The sequence below is a fragment of the Gigantopelta aegis genome, chromosome 4, assembly GCF_016097555.1.
Source record: "Gigantopelta aegis isolate Gae_Host chromosome 4, Gae_host_genome, whole genome shotgun sequence".
In the NCBI taxonomy this organism is placed as follows: Eukaryota; Metazoa; Mollusca; class Gastropoda; order Neomphalida; family Peltospiridae; genus Gigantopelta; species Gigantopelta aegis.
This window is the reverse complement of record NC_054702.1, coordinates 90,566,802-90,581,297: the sequence shown is the minus strand read 5'-3', so window position 1 is coordinate 90,581,297 and position 14,496 is coordinate 90,566,802. Positions and strand designations below refer to the sequence as shown.

Below are 14,496 nucleotides of genomic sequence, written 5' to 3'. Positions count from 1 at the left end.
TGGTCGCCATGTACATGTACGCTGAACTGAAGCCATTGACAGGACGTGCCAATCTGTAAGTTCCAGGAAGACGTCTGGTCCCGCCGGAAACAGCGTCATCCAAAGCCGGCGCCACACCGTTGAAGGATAGATCGAAGACGGGAGACAATCAGTCACAGCCATGTGGGTCACTGCGTCCGGATCTTCTATAACGGAAGGTGCCGACGCATCATCTGGAAAATCAGTCAGTACCCTGGCACAGGCACTTCGATCCAATGTACTGGCTGCAATCGGAAACACGGACCGTGGACGGTCCCGTCAGGAGCCGGTGTAAACCCTGAATGCCGAATCAGCTGCCGACTGGTGTGGACTCTTCTTTCGTCTGGTCCCGCCGGAAACAGCGTCATCCAAAGCCGGCGCCACACCGTTGAAGGATAGGTTGAAGACGGGAGACAATCAGTCACAGCCATGTGGGCCACTGCGTCCGGATCTTCTATAACGGAAGGTGCCGACGCATCATCTGGAAAATCAGTCAGTACCCTGGCACAGGCACTTCGATCCAATGTACTGGCTGCAATCGGAAACACGGACCGTGGACGGTCCCGTCAGGAGCCGGTGTAAACCCTGAACGCCGAATCAGCTGCCGACTGGTGTGGACTCTTCTTTCGTCTGGTCCCGCCGGAAACAGCGTCATCCAAAGCCGGCGCCACACCGTTGAAGGATAGGTTGAAGACGGGAGACAATCAGTCACAGCCATGTGGGCCACTGCGTCCGGATCTTCTATAACGGAAGGTGCCGACGCATCATCTGGAAATCAGTCAGTAACCTGGCACAGGCACTTCGATCCAATGTACTGGCTGCAATCAGAAACACGGACCGTGGACGGTCCCGTCAGGAGCCGGTGTAACCCTGGACGCTGCACCACTTCGATCGATCACGGGACCACTTCGATCGATCACGGGACGAGGGTACCGAACGGTGAGCCGATGACGCAGCAATCTTCCAGTTCGTTACAGGGCTCCGTCTGCTTGCTGGAACAACGATCCGCAAGGGCCGGCTACTGGTAGCCGTGTAAACCGACGGGGGCCTGTGGCAGCCAACGATCAAATGCCGACATCTGCCGGTGGAACCTCCGTGGCGATCATCGAAACCGGACCCTTCTTGGCTGAAACAGATGGATGGGCCAGCGGTGGTAGTATATCAGATATGACAGCCAGACAATCCCTCAGTGACAGGTGGTCCGCCGCATCCAGATCTTCCAGCACCGCAAGAACCGATACATCATCAGAAAGTCACGTAGCACCCGTGAACAAGCCAGTCGCTCTGGTCATGGCCCGATGGAGATACCGGAGAACCGGACCGTGGGCGGTCCCGTGTGGATACCAAGGAACGGATGACCACATCGTCGTTGGATGTGGCAAGGACGGCAACATGTCGTAGACGGCCGCCAAGCAATCCCTCATAGGCATATGGTCCGTCGAGTCGGGTTCTTCAATGACAGATGTCGCAGGCGCTTCATCACCAAGTCTCGTAGAACTCGAGCACAGGTCAATCGATGTACCGTAATGGAAGCCGCCGGTTAACCGGACCGTAGATGGTCCCGTCTAGCCCTCGGAGGCCTTGGAAGCCACATCAATTGAAGGTTGGCGCTGACGATCTGTGGAACCCGTAGGGAGCCATACAGGTCATGTGGAACGGCTACGGTCCCGGCTCCGATGCGCCGAAGAGGACTTCCCCGCCGAAGATCGGTGAGCCTTGGAATCCGTGGAGCGTCTATCTGAATGAACCGGCTTCTTAGAGGGCTGCGTAGAGACCGCAGGCCTGTCATCCGAAGTCTTAGGTATCGGTGGAGCTGAAGAAGCCGCACCCCCTGAAGAGGGGACTGGAACCGGACCTGACCCCGAACCCGCCGGTTTGGGTAAGGTCGCCATTGACGCCATTGTTTCTTCCAGCATGGTCGGTAGAATTGAACGTAACACTTCCGCCATGGAGTCAGCAATCGAAGGCGAAGATTCCACCTTCTTGGTCCTCGAAGATTCCACCTTCTTGGTCCTCGCTGACACCACCTTCAGGTAAGCCGCGAACTCGACATCTGACAAGCCCGCACAAAGGTCGCATCTAGAAGTGAGGCCACACGAACACGACAACCTTGACATAAGTCATGTGGGTCGCCGCCGGCACTAACTTCTTGCAGCGTAACACGCTCGAACTAATCGCCTGAACATTATCAGATATGATAATAGTAATTTTTCAATCTGTGAAAAGAAAGAAAAACCAACCATAACACAAATACAAAGTCGGTAAATAAAGACGCCATTTTGCAAATGGCGTCCGACACGACAACCGGCGATATAACAACATTTCATGTAATTAACACTTGGCAAGTCAAGCGAAATACGCGAAAGACATACGAAAGCTAACGAAAATTAAGGTGAAAAACATTTCACCCAAACACAAAGCCAGTCAACACAGACGCCATTTTGCAAATGGCGTCCGACACGACAACCGGCAGTATAAACAACATTTCATGTAATTAAACGCTTGGAAAGTCAAGCGAAATACGCGAAAAGAACATACGAAAGCTAATGAAAACGAAGGTGAAAAACATTTCACCCAAACACGAATACAAAACCAAAGGTCTTATAAAAAAAGTTGACTCCAAACAGAGCCAAGCAAAAGGACGTCCAGACCCTTTAGCGAAGAGAAAAAGAAGGAAGTTACAGTCATGTGACCGGATCTAGAGAGCAGTATGCAGTAGAAGAATTTAGGCCATCCCATTGGCTGTTGGGATGTTCGGACCAGACCACTTGCGTGGGGGGGAGGTGCACTTGTTTGAGGACAGGTAATGTCTATAGAAATGTAAGAAGTGTCCGCTTCGCTACATACCTCTGAACTCTGAAAACTATGCATCCCCAGTTGAAAGACGAATTAATATATCATTGTCACTACACCCCAGGCCAACCTATCCCATCTCATCAAACCCCATCCCACCCCAGTTGTTGGCATCTTCGACGCTGTGGTATATTCATCTTCGACGCTGTGGTGTATTCATCTTCGACGCTGTGGTGTATTCATCTTCGACGCTGTGGTATATTCATCTTCGACGCTGTGGTGTATTCATCTTCGACGCTGTGGTGTATTCATCTTCGACGCTGTGGTGTATTCATCTTCGACGCTGTGGTGTATTCATCTTCGACGCTGTGGTGTATTCATCTTCGACGCTGTGGTGTATTCATCTTCGACGCTGTGGTGTATTCATCTTCGACGCTGTGGTATATTCATCTTCGACGCTGTGGTGTATTCATCTTCGACGCTGTGGTATATTCATTTTGCGTATATTGTAAAAGCAAGTAAATAACAAAATAAAAAATATAACCCAGATGAATTTGAAATATAGGCTACATATATTTATTGACAGAAAAAAAAAAAGCACAAATAGAGAAATAACAGAAAATAAATGATATAATTAACGTTGACGTATTATAGATGTCAAAACATGGCGGAACGTAACTAACAAATATAACACTGAATGCCGAATAACACTAAGTACATTTGTTTTACACACAATTATTTACGCTTCACTCCTCTACTTTCTTTCTCCAATGTGGCCACCCACCCCCATTTCTGGGCCTTACGCGAGATTGCTTGGATGACAAGAAAGCAGAACTATATATGGGAGATTTATATTAACGTTTCAAAATGGGTTTTTTTCCTTGGCGGTCATTCACCCAAGTAGCCTCGCGGTATTCGTATCAGTTTTGACGCACCTAAACGATATCTTGCTGTATAAATAATGTTTTATTGGTTTCACTGACACAGATATTGGCCAAAGTATAACACGTAAACTTCCATATTAACAATAGCCGATTTCAACAGGGTGTAGCCATCCCCTCGCTTTTCTTATCAGGTGTTTACAGGTGGCCGAGTCTCCACTGAGTCCATTCACTGAATAGCGCATGTCAAGATCTTGTTAACCGTAACTTCAGTTGAACCCAAAACAAACAATTTTATTTATTTTTAAAGCTAACATTAATAATGCTGTAATAAAACTTTAGATTTTTCCTGAATTGATGGACTGGGAGGTGGGGGTATTTTTAGCCTTTCGCAAATAATTATAAACTGGACGATTTTTTAATTTAAAAATTTCTATGTATAACAATAAAAGCTCTTTCAATGAAATGATGGACGCGTTTGGTTGCTATGCTATCCCAAGTTTAGATAGATTTAAACACATTCCAGTAGACCTCGCAAGCCTTGTGAATACATGTTGGAACAGTCCAGGACATTACAAGTATGTTTCTCCGTGTGTGTTCTACATACGATTCTACCAACTAGCTCAATGTCCGAGACATTCTCTAGTGTTTACTTTTATTGGCTAACATAAATCACTACAAACTGATAACATGTCTCCGGTGAAGCTTCTTACTCATTAATCACCAAAATACTTACCTTAATAGTGCCTTTGACCTGATATTCAATGTTTGACTTAATCTCCAAGTGTGTTTATACCTCATTGGAATAAATAAGGATACTCTTATGCAGGCCCGTAGGAACCAATAAAGTTGTTGTTTTTTTTACCTTACTTGTTTATTCACTGACGTCTTATTGGACCTTATGCACGTTTACTCCAGCGAGAATTTTTTTTTATTTACTATAATAGCTTGAATGAATTATAGCAAAATTCTTCAGTTACTGCCAGGACCACCAAAATGGAATGCATGTGGGATTTTTATCTACTAGGCATCATGATTAAAAAGGGTTTCACACTGAAAGAGGCCATCTAGCTGAACGAACACAAATTGAATAATTCACCAAGTTTTATAAGTTGGAGTTGTTCATTGGGTTTTTTTAGTTTTTTGTTGGGTTGTTTGTTTGTTTTTTTGTTGTTTTTTGTTGTTTTTGTGTGTGTTTGTTTGTTTGTTGTTGGTTTTGGGGGGTGATTGGGGGGGTTGTTTTTATTTTGGTTTAGTTTTTTTTTTAGGGGGTGGGGGGGTGGGTTGGTGGGGTTTTATATACTAGTATACTAAAGTTATAGTAGAGTATTTTGGTGTTACCTTATTTTTTTAAACTAGTATATTAAACTTACCATTTTCATGGTACATACCTTATCGACATGTGCCCACACTGTGATGTTTTATTGACCTCTGGTAGACAATTTCGAATGTTTATACCACAGTGCCATGACACTGAAAGTATAAACACAAGTCCGCCAATCACTTAAAATAAATATATTAAATATTTGAGAACATGTTATAGCATGTTGCATTAGAATCAGCATATAGAACTTCGGGTTAGCATCATTCTCTGTAAATTACTTTTACTGAACTGAAATATCTTACTGGAGCTGAAATACTTTGAAGTAAGAACCATCACGCTGAAAGCGAAATACGTAAGTAATAATATTGAAACTATGTTAAATATCGAGGGCTGAATCAAGACATTGAGTACTTCATTATTTTTTCTTCGTCTTCGTTTTCGTTTTTCTTTTTTAATGTTAGACTTTTAAAATGTTTTTGTTGTTGTTTTTTGTGGTGTTTTTATTTTGTTTGTTACTGGGGTTCTTTTGTTTTGTTGTTGCTGCTGTTGTTGTTGTTGTTGCTGTTTGTGTTTGGTTTCGCTTCTTTTTTTTGTGGGGGATCGGGTGGGTGGTAGGCTACTTTATAATTTGAAATTAAAATAAATAAATGCTTTTTTCAAATTTGAATGAATTTCTTAAACGTTAAAATTAGTTTTTCTTAAAACTATGACTCTTAAGAAGATATGGATGGGCTTCACACAAACACGAACACACTTACGCACACACACACACACAGCATAGCACATAAAACATATGTAGACTAATATATAAAAGGGAGCGGGATTTACCGTAGTCGGTTGAGTGCTCACTTGGGGTGCTCGCGTCGCAGGATCGAACCACTTCGGTGGATCCATTCTCGTTCCAACCAGTGCACAACAACTGGGCCAAGGCCGTGGTATGTGCTTTCCTGTCTGTGGGAAAGTGCATAAAAAAGATCCCATGCTTCATTAGGAAAAATGTAGCGGGTTTCAGAATTGCCAAATGTTTGACATCCAATAGTCGATGATTAATTAATCAATGTGCTCCAGTGGTGTCGTTAAATAAAACAAACAAAACTTTAATATATAAAAATCATTTTCAAATATCTGAAATCATACCCGTTAACGCATGCACAATGTGGTTTATTTACCGTAGTACTATGATGAATGTCAAGGCCATATCTCAGCTTCTATTCGTAAAATGGCAACTTGCCGCGTGTAAAAACCACGTCAGTAACGCGCAAAGCATATATTTTATTTTAATGCATTCTAATCGGAGATAATTTTGGGCTATGAAGGATGGGGTAAAGCTCCATCTAGCCTACTGATTAATATTACTAGCTGATTGTCACCTTTAGGGTCCGTATCCCAGTGGTAAAGCGCTCGCTTGATGCGCGGTCGGTGTGAGATTGATACCCGTCGGTGGGCCAATTGGGCTATTTCTCGTTCCAGTCAGTGCAAAGGCCGTGGTATGTGCTATCCTGTATGTGGGATAGTGCATATAAAAGATCCCTTGCATTAGAAAAAAATGTAGCGGGTTTCCTCTCTAAGACTATATGTCAGAATTACCAAATGTTTGACATTCAATAGCCGATGATTAATAAATCAATGTGTTCTAGTGGTGTCATTAAACAAAAAACAACAACAAAAACAAACCTTTAGGGTCATATATTAAATCAGTGGCTTAAATTTTAAATAAGCCGTTCATTCATTTCAAACGTGATCATAGGTGCGAAGATTGTTTTATAAATCCCATAGGTCCTGTAATGTTTTAAGTTTGGGGGAATTTTTTTTTTTAATGTTTGTATAATACCAAAATTAGTTTTACTACAGTTTTATTTTATATTGAAACAAAGGCTCATATCAAAATTAACTCTTATGGAATTATATTATTTTCGAAATGCAAAAACAAAGATTTGTCGTTATATGTACATTGTGCTTCCATATCCCACGTTGGTACTTATATTGTGTCGTTAAGCAAACCAAGCTTTAACTGAAGATTCTGTCAGAATTGCCAAACGTTTGACATCCAGTGGCCAATGATTAATAAACCAATGTGCTCTAGTGGTATCGATAAACCAAAACCAAAACGTTTTACTGTGACATAAAGTCTTGTTTTATAAGGGTGGAGAGACGCCAACATGGGATGTGGAAGCAGCACCGCGGTGACTACCCTGACGGACATAGACAAGACTCTACTCCGGGAATCGTGGCAGGAATTCAACGAAGGAGACATAGTGGAAAACGGCGCACACATGTACTTAAGGTGAGGCTAGATCAATCAGATCTACAAAGTCACCTGTTCAGTGGCGGATCTAAGGGGGGCCTCAGGGACTCCCCCCCCCCCCCCCATCCCTAAATTTTGCGATAGTTATATTTTATTTTATTATTTTATACGGTTGGAGAATCCGAGGAATCCTTTCGGGTACGTTTGTGTCCTTCAGCCACATGCCATTGCCCCCCCCCCCCCCCCCCCCACACACACACACCAATGGATTTTCTGGATCCGTCACTTCTGTCTACGACTAGGCGAGGAACGCCCAGTGGTAAAGCGTTCTCTTGATGTGCGGTCGGTTTATGATCAATCCTCGTCGGTGGGCCCGTTGGCCATTTCTAGTTCTTGCCAGTGCACCACGACTGGTATACCAAAGGCCATGGTATCTGCTATCCTGTCTGTGGGATGGCGCATACAAAAGATCCCTTGCTACTAATGGGAAAATGTAGCGAGTTTTCTCTCCAAGACTACATGTCAAAATTACCAAACGGTTGACATCCAATAGCTGGTGATTAATAAATCAATGTGCTCTAGTGGTGTCGTTAAACAAAACAAACTTTAACTTTTCAATCAGACGGGGTGGAGTTTGAGATGCGTTAGGTCGTAGGGTCGTTCGCCCTCGGTGACTCCGTTGGACTTTTATTCAGTCTGAACAAGTGTTCAAAAATGGGTAAATGGGTAAATAATATGTCAAAGGATGTGGTATGCGTGTATATGTTTCCTGTCTATAAGAAAGTGCATATAAAAGATCATTTGTCGCTGTTCATAAGGATAAGTCTACGGTGATGAGTTTCCCCTCATTCTTTAATAATAGTCACGAAATAGCCGTAGTATAAAATGCACATAGGGACAGTTCCACGTTGACTGATAATATATCTTCAAGCAATTTGTTTTTCAAAGGTTCATATAAGAAGACCATATACTATTTAACGATGTATTAATAATTCATCACTTTTTGATGGCCTTTTAAATTATCTAGATTACACAAATTGTTTTGTTTTTCTCCTGGTTTGTTTTTGTTTGCTTTTTTTTTTTTTTTGGGGGGGGGGGGGGATTTGGGGGTTGTTGGTTTTTGGGGGTGTAACGTCAGTCACGGTCAGTGTAATGACAATCAAAGTTTACTTACGTCATTCTGTGAGTTTGAACTGGTTTTGTATGTCAGCATTAAGTAGCTTACGAAACTAGCGTGCTCTAGTGGCGTCGTTAAATAAAACAAACTTTTACTTTACGAAACTAGCAGCATGAAATGCTTGGATGCATTTGTAAGAAATAAATATGTGTATTTAAAAAAAAAAGAAAAAAAAAGTTTAAAATGTAATGTCAGTCACCGCGGAATACTTTCTTTTCTACCGGCCTCGGTGGCGTCGTGGTTAGGCCATCGGTCTACAGGCTGGTAGGTACTGGGTTCGGATCCCAGTCGAGGCATGGGATTTTTAATCCACATACCGACTCCAAACCCTGAGTGAGTGCTCCGCAAGGCTCAATGGGTAGGTATAAACCACTTGCACCGACCAGTGATCCATAACTGGTTCAACAAAGGCCGTGGTTTGTGCTATCCTGCCTGTGGGAAGCGCAAATAAAAGATCCCTTGCTGCTAATCGGAAAGAGTAGCCCATGAAGTGGCGACAGCGGATTTCCTCTCAAAATCTGTGTGGTCCTTAGCAGGGCCGTAGCTAGGATTTTTTGTTTGGGGGAGGGGGGGGGGGGGGGGCAACTGAGTAGTTAATAGTCTAAAACTCCTTAAACAGTTAAGAAGAGAATTTTCTTTAAGTTTCTATAATACTTTCCGGACTTTTTTACGGCCCTGCTTAGCCATATGTCTGACGTGAATAACATGTGTTGAGTGCGTCGTTGAATAAAGCATTTCTTTCTTTCTTTCTTTTCTACTTTCCCGATGCAGTGTATATTAAAGGACGTGGTATGTTTTGCCATGTACTACATACCAAATGGATACCATTATTTGGCAGTGAAGGGTCTCTTCTCAAACACTCCAGATCAAGTGTCACAATGAACATTTAATGTACTGAATTTAATCATACGCGGAGGTATCTTTCCTTTACCCCTTGGACAGGAATACATAAAAACGTTGTCGGAAAGGTACACTAAAGTAGCACTGTGGAGTCTTCATTACCTATCTCTCGAGTAACCATTAAAATAAAATCTGTGCATTCATTTACAGAATATAAATTTATACATGTAGTATGCCTGTCAGAGATAATACGAGCAGTCTGTCGGCTTGGAATGTTTGGCTTTTATCTACCAAGAACAATGTTAGGACAATATCGTTATTGTTTGAGAATTTAATACGTTTTTTAAAGTCAGTTTTATGTTATATTACGCAATCGTGTAAACTGATTATAGTTGGCAGATTTCTTGTTCTGATCTGTTTTGTTTTGTTTGTTGTCTGGGGGTTGTTTTTTTCTTGGGTTTTTTTTGTTGTTGTTGTTGTTGTTTTTTTGTGGGGGGAGTTGTGTGTTGTTGTTATTGTTGTTTTGTTTGTTGGTTAGGACTTCTGGGAGAGGGGTTGGGTGTGGAGGTGGTATGTTGTTGTATTCCTGTTGTTGTTGTTGCTTGTTTTTGTTTTGGAGGTGTGGGTTTTTTTGGGGGGATGTTGTTGTTTTTGTCGCTTTTATTTGTTTTTCTTTGTTGGTTTTTTTTTAATTTATTATTTATTATTATTATCATTTATTTGTTTTATTTTTTATTTTTTCTAAACTTTATTGTATTTGTAGGTTATTTTCTAAATATCCCGAAACGAAGACGTTGTTCAGTTTCAACAAAGATGAGGTGATCAGCGAAGACAACTACAAGACGAACAGCCAGTTCTGCCGACACGTGAAGAAGGTGTTTGTTGACACGCTGGGCACCGCCATTAACGGCATGGACGACCTGCCCGCATTGGCGCCAACTCTGAAAGACCTGGGAGGACGTCACACAGGTTATGGCGTCACCATGAAGCACTATGGTGTAAGTAGCGTGGTCGATAGCGCAGTGGAATAAGTAGCATGGTCATTAGCGCAGTGCTCAAGTCCTGGACCCATATTCACAAAAAGTTGTAAATTTACGTCTACGACTAGCACTTACGTCTGCCGTAGATTTACGTTTACGTGCAAGAAGCACCTTATTCTCAAAGACTGTCGTAAATGCAAACGTAACTTAGTTGGATGTAAATCTACGATTTAGCTCTCTCACTGGAGTAATTAAAAAAAACAAAAACATTAGTAACGATGGCTACTGGGTAGATAACAATGCGCAAAACGCAATTTTGTTTGTCGTCTGCTAACAATAACATTGCGAACAGTGAACCATGGCATTTTGGTATTGGTGAGGATCCGCGTTTTGGTACGAACTTGAGGACATTTCTTAAAAAGGAAAAGATAACTCAGGAGAAATTGGCCGAGTCGAAAAAATCTGTTCGATCACCAACAAAAATCTGTTCAATCTGTGGGCGTTCGGCATTGCAAACTGCTTCATTTAATCGAAATGCTGCCAGTTTCCGTAAATAATAGTAAATAACGGTGATCGTGTTTGATTTATTATATGTACACAACTTACGTGCAGCGTTAGTTGCAACCGGAGGCACTCTTATATTTACGTCCAACTTAACACGTAACTTACGTTTTCGTTGTTTCGTGAATAGCTCTTCATTCGTAGATTTACGTTTACGTGTAAAACTAGACTTACGATGTTTTGTGAATATGGGTCCTGGGCTTTAACATTGGTAGGTACTGGGCTCGTACATCAGTTCTGGCTCCATTTTAGTTTAAAAAGTTAACGTTTGTTTTCTTTAACGAAACTACTAGAGCACATTGATTTATTAATCATCGGCTATTGGATGTCCAACATTTGGTAATTTTGACATATAGTCTTAGAGAGGAAACGTGCTACTTTTTTTCATTAATAGTAAGGGATTTTTTTATATATGCACCATCCCACAATCAGGGTAGCACATGCCACGGCCTTTGCAGGCGCGTGTGCAGGAGGGGGGTGGTTGACCCCAACCCCCCCCCCCCCCCACACACACACACACACACACACACACACAAATACCCGCAGAGAGCATATCGCTATGGCGGGTGTACCAGTGCCGCCGAGAAGACTCGAACTTATGTTGGCCCGACTGCAGAGCCTTTATATCTGATCGAGCGACCCATGTCACGACTGGCTGCGATCGGTCGCAGGTCGACACGATTGATCGTACGATCGGTCGCTGATCGTCACCACTAGTCGCACGATTACCTACGATTGATCTTGCGATCGATCGTCTCCAATCGTTGGTGATCACACGACCACGCGTACCACCAATCGTAAGAGCAATCGCAGTATACGATCGCAAATGGAGATCGTAGCAAACATTGCCGATTGATCGTACCACGGCCCAAATTGCCACCAATCGCACAATCCAGAAAACGTACGATCCAGTGTGACTAATGCTTTACACCGGGCCTGCGACCAGGTTACAATCTAGCTGCGATTGGACAATGTAGGAATCGCGGGAAAATCGTCCAAAGAGCGTTGTGGGTGATCGCCAGAGTAAAATCAGTCGCAGCAAGGTCGATGGTCATGTTCAAAACTTCTGACCTGCGATTTTAAATCGTAAGAGGTCGCAGACAGATCTTACATGGTCGTACCACCAGTCGTGCATGATCGCGGGTTAAGTAGTGGCACGATTGGTCGTGCTACTGGTCATGCCACCTGACGATTGGTGGTACCACCTGTCGTACGACCTCACGATCGGGGGCTTAATTCACTAAACTTTCGCAACTTTGCGATCTCGCAGTGCAGTGCTAGAAGACTTACAAAGAGGATGTTCTGTTGTCTAGCAGAGCCTAAGAGACCTTTGTGAATTAGGCCCCAGTATATTTGGAGTGGCTTCTGGGGTTCAGGTCACTCTCCACAACGACACTCGAAGAGAGCATATCGCTATGGCGGATGTACCAGTGCCGCCGAGAAGACTTGAACTTATGTTGGCCCGACTGCAGATGCTGGTTGCTGTGGCCGCACGATCGCGACCCTTTATATCTGATCGGGCGACCCATCTCACGACTGGCTCCGATCGATCGTGTGAGCGGTCGCAGGTCGCCATAACTCACAATTAACATCTTTCCTGACTAGACAGTAGGCTGCACATTGTAAATATACGTGTTCTATGACAGCGCGTTTAAAACTTAATTAGATATAGACACGGAAATGTATTATTAATCGCGTTTTGACATTTAAAGTGATAGGAATTTCGGACTATTAACCTGAATTCCTATTTCGATACAAGTTATAGTAATAGTAGTTAAAGTAGAAGTAGCACCAATATTTTGAAGATATACATGTATATACTACGTCAGAAGTATTCGATCTACAGCAGCAGTTAGGTGGTGTTGTTAGTAATAGTAGTAGCAGCAGCAGTAGCACTGTGGTTACAGAAACAACTGTAGCAGTAGTAGCATCAGCGGCAGCAGCAACAGCAGCAACAGCAGCAGTAGCAGGAGTAATAGTAGTAGTAGTTCTTGTTCTTACTGTCATTTATTAACATCGTCACCATTATTACTATTATTACCACTACTACTACTACCACTACAACAACTATTACTACTACCACTACTACTACTACTACTACTACGATGACGACGAAGACTACTAATATTAATACTAATACTAATCTCATGCTACACACGGCAAAGTTAATGACCATCGTGTAGATATCCATCCCTCAGCAAACTACTAGTATATACACGGCCGCCGGGTATATAGCCACTTCTGTATTAAGTGACACACATGGTGGCCTCTATTACAGTTGTATTTATGGAATTCATCTTCGTAAGCACTATTTAACACGATGTGTGTACGTTAGTCCATTGGCCATGAGTGCGAATATCCTTGCGAAAAATGAGGTATCGGTAAGCACAAAGATGGCTTTCGGCAGTAGAGATCAGAACGATGGGAAACTGTTAAAAAGGCCTTGCACATTATATTATAAATTGTTATTGTATATTATTATTATTATTATTGTTATTGTTATTGTTAGGCATCGGTAAGCACAAAGATGGCTTTCGGCAGTAGAGATCAGAACGATGGGAAACTGTTAAAAGGCCTTGCACATTATATTATAAATTGTTATTGTATATTATTATTATTATTATTATTATTATTGTTATTGTTATTGTTGTTATTACAGATACTTGGCCAGTGTTTGGTGTACTCACTGGAGCACAAACTGGGTTCGAACTTCACTAAAGCTAAGAAACAAGCGTGGGTGAACTTCTTTTCTGTGATCGCAGCAAACATGCGGGAGGGGATGGAAGAACAGCGCAAGAGAGAAGAGAACGAGGCAAAGCCTACTTAGTGGCCGTGCACTGGATCTTTAATTCCGAGTGTCTTTATTAAATAATAATGAACAGATGGTCACGTAACAAAACATATAATAAATTCTTCTACAGACAGTGGTGTGAACACCAAATGTTTTTGGAATAATAATGGGGTTTTTAAATAATTTATTCACTATGTGACTGTAATAAATCTGTGATATATATATGGTTGTTTGTGTATTATAGCTATTATACTCTTCGAAAAAAGTAGGGGAACCTGAAATATTAATGTTAATATAAACTATTAGACCGAACATATGTTTTGACCACAGCCATCCTAGTAAAGAACGTTCAGATCTGTTTACCAACTCACCGTAAAGTAAAATAAAGTTTGTTTTATTTAACGATGCCACTAGAGCACATTGATTTTTTTATCTTATCATCGGCTATTGGACGTCAAACATATGGTCATTCTGACACTGGGTTTTTTAGAGGAAACCCGCTGTCGCCACATAGGCTACTCTTTTACGACAGGCAGCAAGGGATCTTATTTGCGCTTCCTACATGCAGGATAGCACAAACCATGGCCTTTGTTGAACCAGTTATGGATCACTGGTCGGTGCAAGTGGTTTACACCCACCCATTGAGCCTTGCGGAGCACTCACTCAGGGTTTGGAGTCAGTATCTGGATTAAAAATCCGACACACACTCCATACTTTGCACGTGCATCGAGCAGTTGCCCCGTACACGTGCGTGGGGTGTCATTCTCGATTTTGACCATTTCCAGGAAGGTCCATTAATCACTGTGGAACATTATTTCTGTCAATCTTTTTCATTCTGTTGATTATACAGTTGTTATTGCTTTGTTTTAGTCATTTTTATTGTTTG

At 42.3% G+C, this 14,496-nt stretch overlaps 1 protein-coding gene across 1 annotated transcript; it reads left to right on the top strand.

Annotated features, from left to right (window-relative positions):
- Positions 1–5,234: 5,234 nt before the first annotated feature.
- On the top strand, positions 5,235–13,832 carry LOC121369652 (neuroglobin-like). The gene is made up of 4 exons (XM_041494695.1): positions 5,235–5,368; positions 7,159–7,300; positions 10,042–10,276; positions 13,479–13,832. Exons 2-4 carry the CDS (start codon positions 7,176–7,178, stop codon positions 13,644–13,646), a joined length of 528 nt encoding a protein of 175 aa, XP_041350629.1. The 5' UTR covers positions 5,235–5,368; positions 7,159–7,175; the 3' UTR covers positions 13,647–13,832.
- The last annotated feature ends 664 nt before the right edge of the window (positions 13,833–14,496 follow it).

Excerpts from the sequence above, each read along its gene's own strand:
- LOC121369652 (XM_041494695.1), top strand. The coding sequence starts at position 7,176 with ATGGGATGTGGAAGCAGCACCGCGGTGACTACCCTGACGGACATAGAC. Across the intron at positions 7,301-10,041 it reads GGCGCACACATGTACTTAAG|GTTATTTTCTAAATATCCCG; the intron begins GTGAGGCTAGAT and ends TTGTATTTGTAG. Across the intron at positions 10,277-13,478 it reads TCACCATGAAGCACTATGGT|ATACTTGGCCAGTGTTTGGT; the intron begins GTAAGTAGCGTG and ends TTGTTATTACAG.